General features: G+C 43.3%; 1 protein-coding gene across 2 annotated transcripts in view; it reads right to left on the minus strand.

Moving 5' to 3' along the window:
* Positions 1-2,878: 2,878 nt before the first annotated feature.
* The window catches only part of LOC140065533 (uncharacterized), a 67,374-nt gene continuing 49,402 nt past the window's right edge, over positions 2,879-20,850 (minus strand). For both annotated transcript variants that reach the window (XM_072113130.1, XM_072113131.1), the window contains exons 13-14: positions 10,900-11,047; positions 2,879-3,922 (exon numbers count right to left, since the gene is read on the minus strand). In XM_072113130.1, the coding sequence (XP_071969231.1) occupies positions 3,180-3,922; positions 10,900-11,047 (891 nt within the window). In that variant the 3' untranslated portion in view covers positions 2,879-3,179. The remainder of the gene's footprint in view (positions 3,923-10,899; positions 11,048-20,850) is intronic.

Consider the following 20,850-nt stretch of genomic DNA (forward strand, 5'->3'; position numbering starts at 1 on the left):
AGGTACCTAATTTTAACACAAAAAACTGGAAAAACCTATTGATTCCAGTATAAGTCTAGTATATAGCCTGCCAGCTTATGACCCCACTATATAGCCAGAAGCACCTTCTCCACAGTATATAGACAGCCAGCTCATGCCCCCAATATATGACCAGCAGCCCCTGTCCCCCAGTATATAGCGTGCAGCCCTTGTACCCCAGTATATAGTCTGTAGCTCCTGCCTCCAGTATATAGCCTGCTGCACACCCCCATTATATAGCATTCAGCCCCTGCCCCCAGTATATAGCTCGAGCCCCTGCGCCCAGTATATAGCCTGCAGCCCCTGTCCTCAGTATATAGCCTTCAGCCTCTGCCCCCAGTATATAGCCTTCATCACCTACAGATAGCACAGACAGATTTAGAAGTAGAGGGCATCCAATACAGTTGGATTGAAAACATTTCAAAGAGCCAAAAAGAAACACAAGACATAACTCCTTAAATTCAAACAAAGAAGTGTATACCGGTGTTAGAGTTTAGTGCAGTATCTTTATCGCATCTACAGCAATAATGAAGAAGCAATAATGAAGAAAGTCGGAGGTTCTCATCAGAGAGTGCACCAAGCATCATAAAAATAGATCAAAAGTGAAGCGGCACTCACTGAAATCGTTCTTCTATGCTTTTAATTTGTGCACGGACAGTGTGGGAAGCCGACATGTGGAAAGGTGATGGGCCGTTTCGCGCTACACTTGGGCACATTTGAATGGAGGGGAGTGGCACTGGCTCACATGAGTGACCTCTAATTTGGATGGACGGGACAAAAAACTTGGGTGATGGTTACCACATGTTGAATATAAGATATCTAGTTGAAGATCACTAGGTGACCGCTGAGATTTCCATGCACCGATGTTGGCAATGGGGTAGTGAAGCAAGTTGACCCAACCAATTAGGATGAGATGTGCATGTGTCGCTATTGATAATTCATTTATATAAGGTAAAGGGGAGCCTACATCTTAAGACTTCAAAGTGTTTTGAATGTGCAAATGCTCCCACCCAGCCAAATGTAGACCTTACTCTTACCCTTCCCCTCTCCGGAGTGAGTTGAGAAACCCCGCCGGAAATCAGGGCAGGATTGGGAACTGCTCTCTCTGTGTCTGTATACAATGCAAATCTATGCAGTGAGCTACATGCCATCTTTGCGGCTAGTTTACGAATGCTTTGTGCCGACGTGTGATTTCACACTTACTCTGTGCCAGCTGAATTATGCTGGATGATATATCTGGAGTAGTTTAGAACTGTGGAGTTGTACTTTGGACAAGCTATTAGTTGTTCTAATTAAAGATGTTTTCCCATGAATTCAAGTTAGGCCATATCCATAGGATTGGGCCTAACTTGCTGATTGGTGGGGTTCTCAATGATGAGACCCCCGCAGATCACAAAAAATAGGGGTCAGAACGCCATTAATGGGACAGTAATGGAGCAGCCGTCTTCTCCATTACTCTCATGGAGCAAAGAGGGGTCCGACGGAGGTAAGTGGGCCCCATCGGACCTCTCATTTTCATGATTGGAGACCACCACTGTTCAGCAAGTTAGGCCCTATCCTGTGAAAAGTCCCTAACTTGTATTTGTGGGAAAACCCCTTTAAAGACTGAATTTACTAGTGCCCAAAAATGCTCTAAAACAGGGGTCCCCAAACTTTTTACATAGGGGGCCGTTCACGGTCCCTCTCAGACCGTTGAAGGGCCGGACTAAAGTTAAAAAATAAAAAAAAAATAAGAAATTTCTCTGTACACTGCACATATCCTATACTGCCCCTCCATCATTGATTATTTCCTATACTGCACCCCCATCATTAATTATTTCCTATGCTGCTCCTCCATCATTAATTATCTCCTACACTGCCACTTCGTCATTAATTATTCCCTATACTGCCCCTCCATCATTAATTATTCCCTATACTGCCCCTCCATCATTAATTATTCCCTATACTGCCCCTCCGTCATTAATTGTTCCCTATACTGCCCCTCCTTCATTAATTATTCCCTATACTGCCCCTCCATTAATTATTCCCTATACTGCCCCTCCATCATTAATTATTCCCTATACTGCCCCTCCTTCATTAATTATTCCCTATACTGCCCCTCCATCATTAATTATTCCCTATAATGCTCCTCCACCATTAATCATTTTATTTAATGCCCCCATAATTAATTATTTTTTTTATATCCGGGCCCCCCCGACCGGCAAAATATATTTGCTGCTGGTTAAAAAAAAAAATCCTATACTCACCTCTGGCAGCGGCTCCCGTGTCTTCTGTCTTCGGGCTGGTGTCGGCCGGGAAGGGGTGCGCGGCCGCGTCATGACGTCATCACGCGGCCGCACACTCAGGTTCACGAAGCGATGTGCGCCGGGGTCGTCTTCCGGCCACATCGCTCCACCTGTAATAATAGTGCTCGAGCGGGCGTATCGGCCGCGTCGAGCACTATTCAGTGACGGGCAGGAGCTTCCTGTACAGACGGACGGAGGCTCCTGCCCGACTGCCACGACCTGCCGGAGGCATCAGCAGGAGCTGCTGGCGCTCCAAGCGCTGAATGCGGCGGGGGCCGGATAAAAACGGTCCGCAGGCCGCATGTGGCCCGTGGGCCGTAGTTTGGGGACCACTGCTCTAAAACATTCACTAAATGTGGCAAAAGGCATTTTATGTGCAAAATATTGTGGCATAGACGGATTTATATTAATGTTATTCTACCACAAGACTCCCTTAGAGATTTGTACACTTTATTATAAAAGTGGATAATTGTAACATTTTATCCAAATAAATGGGATATTGTGGGACATAAATATTATTCCAAAACATAATAAATGCAAAAAACACAAAATTTCAGCTTTCAGTGTATGCGTTCTGCTTTCACCAACTTTATTTAAACCATACAAGTATTTCTTTTTACTTACAGTAGTTTATAAAGAATAACAGAGGTGTAATAAGTCTGAAAATAAGCCAACACCAATAATCTACAATGCGCTAGAGATATCTACTCACAAAGATGGAGAATAATACATAAGGAACTGTAATATCATTAGTAGGTTTATGTGTATATTTGGATAAATATAAAGGGTTGGATGATGAATAGTGTCATCCCTACGAGGGTGCATTGTAATCTGATACACTTATCATATGAGAAGAATAGAGAACAAAACTACCACTTATACTATCACTATGACCTGCTCTGTTGTAACCGTTGTTGTTGTAGTTGTGCTTGTAATATTAGCGTCATCAACCGTAAAAGTCTGAGTTGTAGTTTTGGTCTGAGACGGCTTACTAGAGCACAAATTAGGCTGATAAAGCTGCTGATTTGGTGTAACAGTAATATTTTCTGTGCTTTGGGATGCTGGGCTGTTAGCAAATGTCCTTAGAAGACCAGAAACCATAGTCATTCCGGAGTGATATGATGTGACTGAGCTGCTGATGTTGGTTACAATAGTGTTGGGACTAATGGTCTTAACTTCCACGTAGGTTGTTTTAGTCTTATTCAGCTCTAAAGTTTTTAACTCTGTTGCGTTTTCCAATCTGGTCGAGGAAGTCACACTGATGATGCTACTGCTTCTTAGTGTTGTTATGGTGATATTTTGTGCCAGCTGATTGGTAGTTTGTAGTGGTGTTGGTGTAATTAGTGTGGTAGTTGGTGTGGTAGTGGTTGGAGTTGTAGTAGTAGGGGTGGTGGTGGTTGGAGTTGTAGTAGTAGGGGTGGTGGTGGTTGGAGTTGTAGTAGTAGGGATGGTGGTGGTTGGAGTTGTAGTAGTAGGGGTGGTGGTGGTTGAAGTTGTAGTAGTAGGGATGGTGGTGGTTGGAGTTGTAGCAGTAGGGGTGGTGGTGGTTGGAGTTGTAGTAGTTGAGGTAGTAGTTGTTGTAGTTGGAGAAGTAGTTGGAACAACAAATGGATTTGGATCTGAAATGAAATAAATTATTTGATTATTTATAATAACACTATACAGAATTATACCACTTAATATTAAATGTATTGAATTGTAATCTTTTTGCAAAATACAAACATCACACAGATAACCTTCTAAAGACAATGGGGGAGATTTATCAATACTGTCTGAGAGAAAAACTGTGGCAACCAATGCCATGAGCAACTAGAACAGTTCTTCTCTCAGACAGTTTTGATAAATGAGGGCCAATGTTCCCAAACCCTTCATTGCTGTGCTTCAGGCAACCCCCAAACCTGAGGGATCAGGAGCTCCCTACCATCTAACATACAGAAAGGGACTTCCCCCTGTAATGTCAGGAGCTGCAGAACCTCTTTACTCTGATTGTGACCACAGACAAGACACAGATCCCCAACACACAGCTCGAATATGACATCCCGGCCACATTCTCATGTTCCACCCCTGCAGTCCTGACCATAACACCCTGGATATGAAGATTATAGTATTAGTGCTTTCCCGAATTAAATCAATTAAAGCAGTTGCGTACAAGCAGAGAGCATAGACGTGCCTCTACCCACAGTGCCGGGAATCTGAGGAGAGATGAAGTCTGGGCCGTGGGTAAAGAAGAGCGCTGGAGGTAAGTATCAATTTATTTTTTTTCCCAAGTGTCATATATCAACGGTCTTCAACCGCCGGACCCCGGCTTGGGATCAGGTGTTCCATGGCCCCATTTTGGCCCGCGGCCCGCCGGTTGAAGACCACTGAATTACAACATTTACCAAATGTTATGCTGATAAATGGGTTATCAGAGACTCCAGAGTTGTTAACTTGGAGGCAATAAACCATCACACGGCCCAAGTCATGTAATTAAAGACCTGTTGTCTTAACTTTGTCATTTTTATTGTCTATTTGTTTACGTTTTTTGCATCACTAACATCACTTCATTGTATATTGAAGAAAAACCCGAATGGAGGCAGGAGTGGTGGCGCTTAGAAAATCCTCGATAGGTAGGTATAAATGGCTCAAAAAGAGTACTTTTTTATTTTACAAAATAAAAGATATTTCTTTTAAAAGATTGTTAAAACAATAAAATAAAAATGCTAAGCGTTTCTGCTCCGTAACGGAGCCTTCGTCAGGCATGTATTGTATATTAAATCTGTGGCACTTCAGTAACCCTGTTACACCTGACTGATGAAGGGACCATAGCTGCCCCGAAAGCTTGTAACATCTTATATTTCAGTTAAAAGTTGTCACAATCTCAGGAAGGCTCCTTTATTTGACCTATTAAAAGCAACATCAAGTGATGCCTTAAAGAGGTTTGCCCACAAGTTAAAGTTGGGCCCTATCCACTGGATAGCGCTTAACTTGCTGATTAGTGGGGGGTCTCACTGATGAGACCTCCCAGGTACCTCAGTTGGACCCCTTGTCGCTCTATGAGAGTAATGATGCAGACATCCATGAATGACCCATACTTGAGACCCCACTGGACCCCTCTTTTTCGTGATCATCATCAATGAGACCCCCACTGATCAGCAAGGTAGATGAGACCCCCACTGATCAGCATGTTAGGCCCTATCCTATGGATACTGCTTAACTTGAAATTGTGGGAAAACCCCTTTAAACAGCCAATGAGAGGAGTGACGGGCAAAATGTTAATAAGTAAAAGTAATGGATTTTTGTTGCAGATACTGTAAATGGGAGTCACTACTGACATGTTGCTATACAGCACTTTTCTAGACTTGCCCTTGTTGAAATGTCTTTCTTCTCCCTTATAGTAGGGATTTCAAGTAGAAAACTACTTACACACACTATACCACCATTGGACTCTGAATTTGCCGGCTCTGTTCCCTTTTTATTTGTTAATGAACAACATCCTCATTTACCTCTCCCTCTTCCTGCATGCTCTGACGTTCCTGCTGTGGAAGAATTGGTCCGAGATCTGAGATCCATTTGGGAGTAAAAGCGTCAGTCTCTACTCTGGGCATTTGCCTGCACGAAGACCCAGGCTGACAAGAATTGCGGGTCTACTCCAGTATTCTCTACGGGTGATAATGTGTAGCTGTGTTCTAGATATGTCCAGCTGAAGATTCCCAGCTACAACCTAGGTCCATATGAGGTGCGAAGACGCACCAAACTAGTGGCCTGTATACTCAGTCTTTCTCCCACCATCCGCATCATGAAGTCCTTCCATGTCTCTCTTCTAAAGCCAATCATCCTAAACCACTTCTCCCGGCAAGTGCATCCTACTGCTCCTGCGGCTGACTCCCCCAATGTATTCGAGGTAAAGGAGGTCCTGGATATGGTGACGATTAGGGGGAAGCGGTTCTTTCTTGTTGACTGGAAGGGGTTCGGAACCAGAAGAGAGATCATGGGAGCTTGAGGATAGCATCCTGGACCGTACTCTCCTTCAAAGGTTCCTTCTTATTAAGAAGAGGGGGAGGTTGAAGGGGGGGGATACTGGCACGGGGGCTCCTAAAACCCCTCTAGATTTTTATAAATAGTTGGCCACTTCCTGCAAGCCCCGCCGGATCTTTGCACCTAGTGCCCTAGAGGAAGCTGGTTCCTGATGCTATACGCTGATATTCCCGTTATGCCCCCAGTTCCGTTCCTGACTCGCTACTCTGCTACCTGCCTTGACTTTTTATCTAGCTCCTAAATCAGAACCCGTGCCACCTGTCCTGAGCTCCTGCCTGTCCCCATCCGTGATTCTGTCTCAGGCTCAAGGTTGTTTAGGCTCAATGTGGGAGATTTATCTGTAGGCAGGATTTTGCACAGATATTTATGGGAGAGATTTATCGCTAGTGGTATGTTGCTTCTTGGCATAAAATTATTGCAAATTTTTCCGCAGACTCTGGGGGTTCTTTACTAAGGGCCCGAATCGCGTAGTACCGGCGGGTTACGCAAATATTTCCGTTTTGCTACGATTTTTCTCGGTATTGCCCCGGGATTTTGGCGCACACGATTGGATTGTGGCGCATCGGCGCCGGCATGCACGCAACGAAAATCGGGGGCATGGCCGAACGAAGACCCAACGGATTCGGAAAAACTGACGCATTTAAAAAAAAAAAAATTGTCGCGGGACATGCGCTTACCTGCACCAAGTATAGGATCGTGCATTCCGGCGGGCCTCGGGGAACTTCAGCGCAGCAGCGACACCTGGTGAAAGTCGGAGGAACTACCTTAGTGAATTGCCGGAAGACCCGAATCCACTGCAGAGAACGCGCTGCTGGATCACGAATGGACCGGGTAAGTAAATCTGCCCCAATGTTTTAGCATTTTCTTTTGTGAGAAAAAAAAACCTAAATTCTAAAAACTAGAATTCGCAAAACCAGACCACATATGATGTGATATATGTGGGTCCATCTATAGGTGGTGATGCCCTTGATACAAGCCCATTACATTCTTGAAATTTGAAAGGACTCATAATGATACACAGTAGTTGGTGCTGCTGCACATTCAGCATTGGATCCCGTTAACTCCTAATTAGCCACAATTTTGAGCGACTTAAGCAACTTCATACTGCCTGCTTACTATGTATCTAAATAGTGCTAGTAAAAGATTAGCCCTAAAAAGGGTTCTAATGGCAGATCTAATAGGTAGATCCAAGTTGGAAGGTTTCCTTTTAAGAGAAATTTTTACCTTAAGGTTGAAATTTTCTTTTTTAAGATTTAACCCCATCAACACGCAGCCATTTTGTAGCTTAAGGCTCAGCCCCATTTTTTGTATTCTGACATGAGTAGCTTTATAAAGTTATAACTTTTGAACACAGTTACTTATTAAAACAATTCTGAGATTGTTTTATTCCTCACATGTTTTACTTCATTTATGTGGTACATTTTAGCGTTTATTTATAAAAAAAAAAAAGAAAATATGCTGAATTTTTTTGAAAAATTTGCCATTTTCAAAATTCTAAATCATTGTGATTTTAGGTAGATAGTTCTACCACCTAAATTAGTGGCTGAATTACATTTACCATATCTGTCTGCTTTACATTTTCATAATTTTTTAAATGCTTTACATTTTCATAATTTTTGAAATGTCTGAGTAACTTATTTTAATGTCACGCGGCTTAGAAATCAAATATCGGTTTTCCGTATTTTCCGAATTGACTATTTTGGGGATAATTACTGTTTTGAATGAAATTTTAAATATATGAAATCAAACCCCCCATATATTTTCAACCCATTTTCATATCTGCGCCCCTCAAACTATCGAAACAGCTTTTAGGAAGATTGTTAACCCCTTGAGAACTTCATAGTAATAAAATCAAAATGGAGGTAAAATTTAGAATAGTCAAATTTTGTCGGTTATACGTTCATTTAGCCCTAAAATGTGCACATTTCCAAAAGACAAAAAGAGAAAACCCATCTTAAAATTTGTTATGCAGTTTCTCCCGAGTACAGAGACCCCCCACACGTGGCTGTTACTTGTTTTATGGGCGCACAGCGAGGCTCAGAAGGGAAGGAGCGCCCTGCAGCTGCCAGGATTTTTAACATTTTGGGGTTGGGATCTCCAATTGTTCAAAATTTATGAACATTTTTTTGAGGGCAGGAGTTGAAAAGCATCAATTCTGTACTGGATTTTTAACTTTTTATATTTTGTGTGCACCGTATAGCCTAATAATCATGTTATCTAATCATGATATCTATTCTATGGGTCAATACGATTATGGGGATAACATACTTAGATATATTTTTTCTTAAGTTTTACTAAATTTGCCAAATACAACCCAAATGTGGCAAAAAATCTATCATTTTTGCATCGCCATCTTCCAAGTGGCATAACATTTTTACTTTTTTGGCTATGGAGCTAGTTGATGGCTTGTTTTTGCAGGACTTGTTGTACTTTGCATTAGTATAATTCTGAAATACATATGTTTTTTTATCCTTTTTTATTGTGGGATGAAATATGTAAAAATCATAATTTTTGGTGGGTTTTTAATATTTTTTTCTCTACGGTCTTCATCAAGCGGATTCAATAATGATTTTTTTTAAATCTCTTGGTTATTATGGACGCGGTGATACTATATATGTGGGGTTTGTGTTATGATTTTGACATTTTTTGTGTTAAATGTCTCTTTTTATGTTATAGTGCTTATGGGCATCTTTATTAATTTTTTATTGAACATCATTTTTTTAAAAACTTTTTTACTAGTTCCACCATGGGACATGAACAAGCAATCATCTGATTGTTTGTTAATGATAATACCCTGAAATACTGATGTATTGCAGGGTATTAGCTGTGTCAGTGTTAGACTGGCAGGTGTCCCGAAACTCTGATTTATAGTCCGGTGCATGTGGAGTTTTAAATGTCCTCCGATGTGAGTATAAGCTGTGAGTGCTGTGTCCAAATAGACTGCACCAGTCACACATATGTTTAACATCTGCTCAATTTCTGCCTTTTTGCAATGTTTTTGCAGAGGAAATTCACTGATACCTCAAAACCTAAAATTGCGCAAAAACATTGAAATTGAGCAAGTTTGAGATACGGCAAACTGTATTGGTGTTTTCGGGATAAACCTTAGCCCTGATCAAGAATAGGATTTATGCCGGAACGTGTCGATCTTGTTGATCAATGTTGTTACCCAATGTATTGCATGGATATATGGATGTATCGCTGGAACACCAATAAAAAGGACAGAGGACATCAAGCTGGTTTTTATATTCTTCATGTTTTTGCTTCACCATTGAGCAGTATGAGTACAGTCCATTGGCCCAGCAATGAGGGGTAAGAGAGCGGATTCTGGAACTAAGTAGATACATTGCTATACTTATTGAGTATCTATGAGGTCAGCTGACGCTACACCTGGAGCTTCCATGTTCTCATGGAAAGAGACCGTCACCTACACAATATGTCTATCCTGCTATAAGGGCAACTACTGATAAGTACTCAATGGTTCACATGACACTTGGCCGAGTGGTCTTTGTTTATTTTCTTACCTCGAGTTGAATGTGCATCAACACAACTATCCTTGTGGCCTATAATGGACTATGTCGATGATGTACAAGAAATATAGATAATATTTGCATAATTATCTCAAGTTTTCCAGGAGATCAGTTCCTCACTGGCTTGCACTACGATTAACACATAAGTATAGCTATATATCTACTTACATCACTGTACTGTATAAAGTACCTATATCAATTGAAAAGTCCATTGAGTTGGGGTATGTATATTTTTTAAGATATGCGTTGTTTGCCCTTTTGTTTTGCTGTGCATTTTCTAGTGATGTGTCTTACCCCCCTGCGGAAGAATTCTACTCCCACACAAATTATATATTTATAGATGCCCCTGAGGAGCCCTAGATTTAGGGTAAGGTATGGTGTAAGCTTAATGTTGTTTCCCTGATTAATATTTAGACACACTTCACAATATTTGTTTTATGTTTGTTTGTAGAATTGTGTTGGATGCTCTCTTTTTTGTAAAAGAAGCAACCCAGCTCCAAAAGATAGAATCCACCAGGAAAATTGGATTAAAAAACATTCTCTTTTTGGACCTATTGAACCACAATGTCTCCTTGTGATTCTCATGTTGTAACTATAAAATTATTATTTTCAGGAACAGGAATTATTACATATTAACTATTGCAAAGGATGTGAATTTGCATAGACAATTGTAAGGTCTATTTGGAGAATTGCCACTAAGGATACATAGATGGCTGACTTTGGTAAACTTTGTATTACAATTTCCTATGGAGAAAAGTTCCTCATTAGTTGTTTTCAAGTCTTAGGCTATATTCACATTAACGTGTGCCCACCATACTATATCACACATCGGAGCAGCTCACCCCCGCCCCTCTCCGTAATGAAACATGGCCCACATCGCCATATTCCAGGGAAAGATAGGACATGTCCCGTACGATGCCTTGCGCCCATTGCAGTCTATGGGGTGTGCATATATGCGTATATACGTCAGCCGTACATATACGTCCCCTATAAGGCAGCGTGAATGTAGCCTTAAAACGATGTGTGTGGTCAAAACAGTTTGGACTCACTTTGTGGGATGATGATTGATTTATCCACTTCAAAAAACCAGCGTCCGGGAAAGTTGACGTTACTGGTGGAGGAAATATTGATCATGGCCGGTGTCATGGAGCCGGGGATTGTGTAATAGATGCTACCATCAATGTTGTTTAATCCAGCCTGAAAAAAAAAAAGAGAAAGAAATATGTTAATTTAGCAGCCAAAATTAAAGGACAAAAGTAAAGTTGTTTTTATCCACAAATCAAAAAATCTTGGGATGTAGAACAACTTTGCCTATTATCTCCGATATCCAGCAGTTTCTTTGCTATAACACTCAGTTTATCTCAGTGCTAAAGTAGCTCCTTCCTCTGCCTGTGCTGACAAGCCCTGGAGTACTTCTGAAAAACAAATCCACAAATCTATTGTGTCACAAGAGGGGGCAAAGCTGCTTCCTGCTCGCAGAGGAGGAGGTCATGTGACAGAGATCTCTCTGTATATGTAGCAGGGCCAAGTGTGTACAGGACTGTGGATACAGATGCCTTCTACACAGAATAGTGAGGTACAAGATCTCCCCTGTTCCCTATCAGTTTCTCCATTTCAGCCTTTGATTCTACATAACTTTCTATGTCTCTCTCATAACCTCATGCAGCACCCTTTCTCCACTTTGTACTTGTAGCTATTCACCCTTAGTGCTCACACATCACATGGTATACATTTCATGTAACTGGTTTACTTATGATTTCTTCCACTTGTCCCCTGCTCTTCCATGTGATGGAAGCTTCCAGGATAGTCATCATATACATCCTGTATGTGCACTGTTCAGTGTTCAGTGGATTTACTTGTGGGAAACTAAATGGATTTACTACATTACTTTGAAAGAGAACACAAAGTAATCATGGGATTTGTGGGCAAGCTAACTGGACTCAGCGTGAGGGCACAGACAGACAGATATTAGTCTCCGCCCACTTCACCTTCACTAAGTCAAAACAAACACTGAAAAATAATCTTTTAAATATTTATTTTCCTAGACAGTTGTAGCTGTGTATTAAATAAGTTTCCTTAGACCTTATGGATACACACTCCATGTTCTTTATGTTAGATGCTTGTAAAGCAGTAAAGATCAGTTGTCTGCCAATAGGATCAGCATAAGAGAAAGAAGCTGCAGGCTGTCACCCTCACTAATTCATGACTTCCTCATAAGTTGTTTATTAAAGAAGTGAAATGGGGAAAGGATCAATCATGAGGATGGCTGAGATTTTGGTGTGAGACATTGATTACAATAAATGTTGTTCCATTCACTGGATACTCTTATTATTCTGTCACAGAGTCCCCAGTAGCCAAAATTCCCGGAGCCCCAATTAGCTCATAGTCAGGGAGCCCCCAGTATCCACATAAATACATAAATACTGTGACGGGCTGGTCTGATACAATACATGAACATACTTCAAGAAAGAGCAAGAAAGATAAAATATACAAAACACAAAGGGAATATTTTGCCTGTTTGCTCTGAGTAGTTTAATAGTTAGATTAAAATAATCCTCTAATTTTGCTATTAATGCTTTAAATTAGACTTTATTATTTGAATTAAATGTAACTGTGTTATCTCTCCTTATATAAAAGCTATTTCACCAGTTTTACCTTTAGCTACTCGAAGCAGCATTACTATTGGCTAATTGGGCTATGTGACTTGGCTGGCTGACTATTGGCTATGAAGGGCAGGGTGACTATTGGCTATAAAGGGCAGGATGACTATTGACTATAAAGGTAAGGGTGACTATTGGCTATAAAGGGCAGGGTGACTATTGGCTATAAAGGGCAGGGTGACTATTGGCTATAAAGGGCAGGGTGACTATTGGCTATAAATGTAAGGGTGACTATTGGCTATAAAGGGCAGAGTGACTATTGGCTATAAAGGGCACGGTGACTATTGGCTATAAAGTATAGGGTGACTATTGGCTTTAAAGGGCAGGGTGACTATTGGCTATAAAGGGCAGGGTGACTATTGGCTATAAAGGGCACGGTGACTATTGGCTATAAAGGATAGGGTGACTATTGGCTTTAAAGGGCAGGGTGACTATTGGCTATAAAGGGCAGGGGGACTATTGGCTATAAAGGGCAGGGGGACTATTGGCTTTAAAGGGCAGGGTGACTATTGGCTATAAAGGGCAGGGGGACTATTGGCTATAAAGGGCAGGGGGACTATCGGCTAATGGGGCTGTGTGACTATTGGCTATAAAGGTCAGGGTGACTATTGGCTATAAAGGGCAGGGTGACTATCGGCTAATGGGGCTGTGTGACTATTGGCTATAAAGGGCAGGGTGACTATTGGCTATAAAGGATAGGGTGACTATTGGCTATAAAGGGCATGGTGACTATTGGCTATAAAGGGCAGGGTGACTATTGGCTATAAAGGGCAGGGTGACTATTGGCTATAAAGGGCAGGGTGACTATTGGCTATAAAGGGCAGGGTGACTATTGGCTTCAAAGGGCAGGGGGACTATTAGCTTATGGGGGCTGAATGACTGTTGGCTAGTTTTTGGAGGCTGTGTATCTTGGCTTTATAAAATGCCTTTTTGTATGTAACTCAGTGTTAGATTTTTCTTAGATAGTGGAACTATTTCATTCACACAGGGAAATGTAGCTACAGCAATAACCACTACTTACACACATTGTCAGTTTTTGAAAGTTTTTAAAAGTCATGCCTTCCATAACATAGTGTGAGAGTCTCGGTAGTATTGATGTGTGTATATATATATATATACATGATTAGGATGTATATACACAAACAAACCTAAGCTTCCATATTGTCTGCTAAAGAAGTGTCTTATCATCTTTACCCCAGGACATTCCATGAGGTTATTGAGGCACCAAATGTCTCCTTTTTATATCTAACTTCAGAACTGAAACCACAACTTGATGTCTGAACCTCAATATATGGCCAATATGCTATCACATGTAATTATTTACACAGCCACGTATCATTATATAAAATAACTCCTGTTTGTATCCACCTCAGAAACTCCCATCATATGGAAATGTATTAACAAAGATTTTTGGGTGACGTATTTGGAGATCTTCTGTAAAATGTAACAAATGATGTCTGTGCTTTTTTGTATCATTCTTTATTAAACAATTGTGGCATTGACATTGCACGAAATGGTATTTTTGGAATTATAGGACACGCAGGTCCGTACAGTATAAAGCCATACTTAAATACACTTTAAACGATAAAGCATGTATTAAAACAAGAACCTCATTAACAATCAGTTTACTTGGACATCATCATCTTAATGAAGTCAATGATAGGTCATATATTTGTAGGAGTGATAGTTATCAACGTCTCATATAAAAAAGTTTTGTAGATAACAATATTACTAACATTGAGGGGGAAGGTAATACAAACTCAGAAAGACAGGAGGGGGGGATACAGGGTAAAATTAGTTGTCATCTAGAGCTGATTAGATATAAAGGAAAGGGTGAGTGTGCACTATTACGAAAAGGTATTGAACTCTGACGATTGCCTAAAGGTGAGCCAAGGGCCCCAGAGGGTCGTGTTATCGGTACTGGTATTTTGTTTGGCGGCAGTAAGCTCTTCCATCCGGTGTAGCAGAGTTATTTCTCCGAACCAGTCTGAGATCTGAGGGACTCTGGTTGTCTTCCATAACCTAGGGATGAGGGATCTTGCAGCAATGAGCATAAATCCCATGAGTGACTTTTTGGCCTTGGTTATTGATGAAGGGAGAATTAAAAGGAGCAGAGTCGAGGGATCGTCCCCCAGCTGGTGTCCCGTCAGCTTATTGATAAGCCTACGAACTTGCGACCAAAAGGGGCGGAGCAGTTGGCATCCCCACCACACATGGGACATTGTGCCAGGGGCCTGGTGGCATCGCCAGCATAGGTCTGAACAAGTCGGATAGATTGACCTCAACTTAGTGGGAACCCAATACCAGCGCGACAAAATTTTATAATTTGTCTCTTGGGACTTACATGAGACAGATAATTTGTGGCATAGTTCAAACGCTTTTGCCCACTCTTCCTGTGTGAAGGACTTGTCTAACTCCCTTTCCCAGGCCTTAACATATGGAATTTCCGCTTTGCCCCAATTGTCCAGTAGCAGCCCATATATCTGTGAGATTGTGTGTGAGATTGCACCTTGGTCGGTACACAGTAGCTCAAAGGGCGTTAATTCTCTGTGTAGATTTATCTTATGTTTAATAGCCTGATAAAAATGTGCTAGTTGATTGTATTCCCACTGTGCCCGGGGGTTACGGAGGTCGCTAGTAAGAATCTCCTCATATGGGATGAGAGAACTAGCTTTGATGACTGACTTAAATCGGAGAGGGCCCTGGCCTCGTATTGCAGCAAGGAAATCTGTAGACATTCCTGGAGGAAATTCTGGGTTGTCAGATATGGGTGTCAAAGGACCATCTGAGGTGAATAAGTGCGTGGAGTCCAAAGAGCGTTTCAGTGTTCTCATAACTTGAGCGGCTACAAAAGGCAGCTCCTGAATTGAGTGTGATGTTGTTAGATAACTACTAGACCATGGAAGTGTTGTAAGGGGTACCTTAGCTAACTTTTCTTCTATTTGGACCCAGAGCTTATGTTCCCTATTATGGAACCAGTCCAGTACTCTTGCTAGAGATGAGGCAAAGAAATATCCTCTGAAATCCGGTAATCCCAGACCTCCCTGTTGTTTTCTGCATATCAGGGTTGTCCTAGCTATGCGGGGATGGGATGAAGCCCAGAGAAACCGGTTGAGTATACTGGTAAGTTTACTGAAGAAAATTTTTGGGATGGACAGTGGGATCGTCTGAAATAGATAAAGGAGCCTGGGGAGAATTGTCATTTTAATACACCCTACCCTACCCACCCATGATATTTTTTTGGTAGTCCATTTAGCAAGATCAACTTTAAGCGATTCCAATATTGCTCCATAGTTTAGTGGGTAAGTTTTGGTAAGATCCGACGGGATTTGGATCCCCAGGTAGGATATCGCCTCCCTCTTCCAAGTGAATGGGTATTGGCTGCTCAGAGTCTGCGTGGTCACCGCATCCGTTCCCACCCCCATTGCAACACATTTAGAGAGATTAATCTTGTGGTTGCTAAAAAAGCCGAACTCATTGAGTGATTCCATTACTGCAGGGAGAGATGATAGGGGGTCAGCCAGATACAGTAGAACGTCATCCGCAAAGGCAGAACATTTGTGGGTGGTCCCCCCTATTTTTATTCCCCGTATGGATGAGTTTTTGCGAATTGCGATAAGTAGGTGTTCAATTACCAACGCGTATAATAGTGGGGATAGCGGACATCCCTGTCGTGTGCCGTTACTTATCAAAAAAGGGTCGGAGAGGGATCCATTTACCCTAATTTGGGCTCTCGGGGAGTGATAGAGGGATTTAATGCGTGCCATCATCAAGGGGCCTAAACCAATTTGGCCTAGTGTCGCCTCAAGGAATCCCCAGTCCACCCGATCGAACGCCTTCTCGGCGTCAAGTGAGAGCGCCAAGAATGGAGCTGAAGAGCGTTTTGCGTAATGGATCAGTGAGAATGTCTTTAGGGTATTATCCCTAGCTTCTCTAGAGGGTATAAACCCTACTTGATCTGGGTGGACTAGGGAACCCACATAGCGAGACAAACGAATTGCAATCATTTTGGCATAGATTTTGACGTCCGTGTTTATCAACGAAATTGGCCTGTAACTGGGGCACAGCTGAGGGTCCTTACCCTCTTTTGGGATCACGGTTATATGCGCATGTAGCAGAGAGGAAGGGAGAGACTTCGTGGTGGAAATAGAATTGAAGACCTGTAGCAAAGGAGGGGAAAGTTCAGTAAGTAGGGATTTGTAGAAAATTGCAGTAAACCCATCGGGGCCAGGGCTCTTGCCGGTTGGTAGGGATTTCAACACGTACTGAAGTTCCTCTGGTGAGAAAGGAGCCTCAAGCTGTTCTACCCCAAGCTCAGGAATAGTGGGCAAAGCGGTATCCTTGATATATTGCTCAAGTGTCTGCATGGGTCTAGGTGGGGGGAAGGCCGTAGAGGGAGGGGGGAGATTATACAGGGAGTGGTAATATGTTGTAAAAGCCTCAGCAATGTCCTCGGTTGTGTGCACCTTAATACCTCTGTGATTTCTGATAGAAGGTATATATGTAGATGCCTGTCTATCCCTTAGAGCCCTAGCTAAGAGTCTGCCCGGTTTGTTGCCCCACTCATAGAATGAGCGGGCACATAGGTGTTTTAGCTTCTGTTGTTTCGCTTCTAAAAGGGAATTGAGCTCATGTCGCACCGAGATGAGCTGCCTCAGGGTGGACTCTTGTAAGGATTGTTTATGTTGGGCCTCCAGGTGTTGTAGAGAGGCAAATAGGCATTCTATTTTAAACCCTGTTTCTCTCTTAAGCCTGGAGCCATGCTTCATGAGTATGCCCCTTAGGTTTGTTTTTAGCATCTCCCATTTTATAGCCTCCGAGGTACTATCAGTTAAGTGTGTTAAGTTGAAATCCAGGGTATACCTTTTCAACTCCTCCACACATAGGGAGTCATTTAGGAGAGACTCATTTAGTCTCCAATTAAATGGTCTTTTTTTGGAAGGCGACAGAGATAAGGTGCAAAAAATTGGGGCATGGTCTGATAGGAGGATGGATCCAATATCAGTCTGTATTGTAGTTGACAAGAGACCATGTTGGAGGAGGACATGATCTATCCTACTATACGAATTGTGGGCTGGTGAAAAATAGGAATAATCACGGAGATCAGGATGTTGGATTCGCCAAGCATCACACAATTGTAAAGAATGTAAGCTTTTCCTGAGCCTATTGATCTTGCTATAAGGGATGGAAGAACGGCCTGTGGAGGAGTCAAGTAGAGGATTGAGTACCATATTGAAATCGCCACATAGGACTATGGAACCCCTGGCGAATGTACATAAATGATCTAGAGTTTTTATCAAAAAATTAGTTTGACCAGTGTTAGGTGCGTATATGTTGGCAATTGTGTAGATAGAACCTTGGATGTCACACTTTAAAAACAGATACCTCGCGTCCTGATCAATTACACTGTCAAGTATTCTACATTGGGTGTTTTTATGCACAAAAATAGACACCCCTTTAGACTTTCCATTTGGGTTAGTGCTATGGATGTGGGTGGGGTAATACCTGCTGTTAATATTCGGCTCATGCCCCGTCTTAAAGTGGGACTCCTGTATGCACAGAAAGTGGACTCTGCGTTTGTGAAAAGTGTACAATACCTGCGACCTCTTTTCAGGGGAATTGAGGCCTTTCGCGTTAAAGGAAGCAATATTTAGAACCGACATGTCAGTGTCAGATGGGTATCAGCTCTAGTAAGTTATGAAGAGTGCTACTATAGAGGATTAGGGATAGGGAAGGGGGGGTAGAAGAACCGATCCCTCAGTAAACAGGGGAGATCGGAATTTAGCTAAACAACTGAGATGCAATTAAGCAAAAAAAGGAACTGAGATGCCGTATCACAGTTCCACCTATTTGGGGGGGTATTAAGGCAAAACCACGAACAACAAAACAAGTTGCTATTATCCCGGAATTAAAGAGGGGTGATCCGGGCCATGTAAGTATTAAGTTACTGAGAACAAAATTTAACTAAGCAGGACTAACATATAGTAGTAGGTGGGGGAGATCGTTTACATATCAATAACGCTCAAGACCACTGCCCCGCCACCGTGGCGAGTATGCCAATAAACCAGTCAAATCCACAGACCACAACCAGGCTCGGGGCAGTGGAATCGAGCAAGGAGATAGGAACACAATGTAGAGGGTCAGTATATCAATAAAGACATTTCAAAAACAACTTTTGGAGCATCACATACGTAACTCTGTATGAGCTGTTCCCGTCAGTCTTCTTGGAGCTGCTCCTCAGGACGGTTTCCGCGAGGTCTCTGTCTCTGAGGTCTCGGTGAAGCGACAAATGGTGAAGCGTCCACATTCCACTGCGTTCGCCTTTTCTGCGGTAGTTGGTTCTCTGGTAGCGGAGCGTTCCAATCTGGCAGGCGTATATCCGGCAAGTCCAACGCCTGTAGAAAAGGCTGGAGCTCCTCGTAGTGAGTGAGAGTCATTGTTTTAGTTCCCAAGCGGACATGAAGCGCAAATGGGAATCCCCATCTGTATGGTATGTTTCTCTCTTGCAGTAGGGACAGCAATGGACGAAGAACAGCTCTTTGGCGAAGTGTCCTCCTGGACAAGTCGGGGAAGAGTGTGATCGTGGCACCATCAAAGTCCAAATCGCCTTTCATCCTAGTTTTTGCATGATCTGTTCCTTAATGGTGAAATGATGAATTCTGCAAATGATATCTCTTGGGCGAGATGGGTCGGAGCTCTTCGCTCTGAGTGCTCTATGAGCTCTGTCCATTTCAATGGGCGTATCCACAGGTCGATTCAGTAGAGTATTGAATATTCCCGTTAGTGTCGGGATTATGTCTTGAGATTGAGTAGCCTCCGGCATGCCTCTAATACGTATGTTATTGCGCCTGTTCCTGTTCTCCAGGTCGTCCATTTGCAGTACCAACTGGCGTTGTTGAGAGATAGTTGCTGTCATTTGGTCTCGCATATCTGTAAGCGTGGAGGAGACTTCAGTCTTGAATGTTTCCAGATCGTCTACCCTCTCCTGCAAATCAGAGATCTCCTCCTGTACTGTTTGTAGATCGTGGCGCCATGCACCTTTCAAGTCAGCAGCAAGCACATCCATATCCCTTTTAGAGGGAAGGAGGGCCAGTAAGGCCTGTAATTCGGGGTGACCCTTGAGAGTATGAGCTGCAACCTCAGGTGGAGGGAGATCAGAGTGAGGAGGGATATTTTCAGTTAGAGCGATAGTGTCTGATGGAGGGGAGTTAGTTCCCTGTGAAAGTTGGTTTCGTATGATAGGAGCTGCATCTCTAGATGCTTCAGGAACTGAGGAGGCAGAAGGGTTAAATAAAGACCTTTTAGATGGTGGGCTGTTCCTGGATGTAGGCTGTGTCCCCTTTCTGGAGGAATTTGGTGTGGGGCTCGTTTGTGGGCCATCCTGTGCCCTATTTTTCACCTTTTGCGGAGGTGCCATGTGCACTGATGAGGCAGGCGGGCTTTGTGACCCTGGGGCTCCGTCCGGCGGCCGCAGAGACCGGGACGCTGCGAGAGGCAGTGATTGCGGCGATCCGGTCCGTGTAGAGGCTGGCTGGTGTGCCCGATGGTCCGGGCAATCGGCGAGGGAGCGGTAACCTCCGGCACTTTTAGTGGAAGGCTGTAAAGACCGGGGCGCCGCGAGTGGCGGTGGTTGCAGCAATCCGGTCCCCGCAGAGGCCGGCTGGTGTGCCCGATGTTCCGGGCGATCGGCGCAGGAGCGGTGACCGCCGGCACCTTTAGTGGAAGGTGCCTGCCGTTTCAATGCCGGCGCAGCCGCGCGGCAAGATGGCGTCGCCCGGGGTCTAAGCTGGCGGGAAGCGCTGTCTGCGGAGGGTGAGCGCTGTTGGAGGGGCTGGAAAAAGTTATAAATGGGGGTAGCCGGAGCAGACCTCTCCCGTAAGTTTGTGGAAGACCTCCGGTGACCCGATCTCCCCATCAATAGCCAGAGGTAAGTCCTTTATGCTGGGCCCGGAGCGGAGCACTCCTCAGACGCGTCCGTCCTGTTGCATGGCTAGCCACGCCCCCCCCGATGTCTGTGCTTTTATTGTCGGCCGTTACATAATTTAATGTACCTGTTGTGCATTACTCTAACAATAGGTTGGAAGAGCATGCATATTGCTTGAAACATTGTACCTGTCTTTAAATGTAAAACCTTAAATGTATTTAACCCCTTCCCGACACGCACGGTACTAGTACGGCGCGCGCGAGTCCCAGTGCATAGGGAGGGCTCGCGGGCCGAGCCCCTGCCGTAGCCAGTAAATCTTTGCTGGATATTGCAGCAAAGGCTTACAGGTAACACCCACACTCGGTACCAGCACCAATCAAGGGTGTTTTCCCGCCGCTCGCCGCCGGCAACAGTGC

Source organism: Engystomops pustulosus, chromosome 6, assembly GCF_040894005.1.
Source record: "Engystomops pustulosus chromosome 6, aEngPut4.maternal, whole genome shotgun sequence".
In the NCBI taxonomy this organism is placed as follows: domain Eukaryota; kingdom Metazoa; phylum Chordata; class Amphibia; order Anura; family Leptodactylidae; genus Engystomops; species Engystomops pustulosus.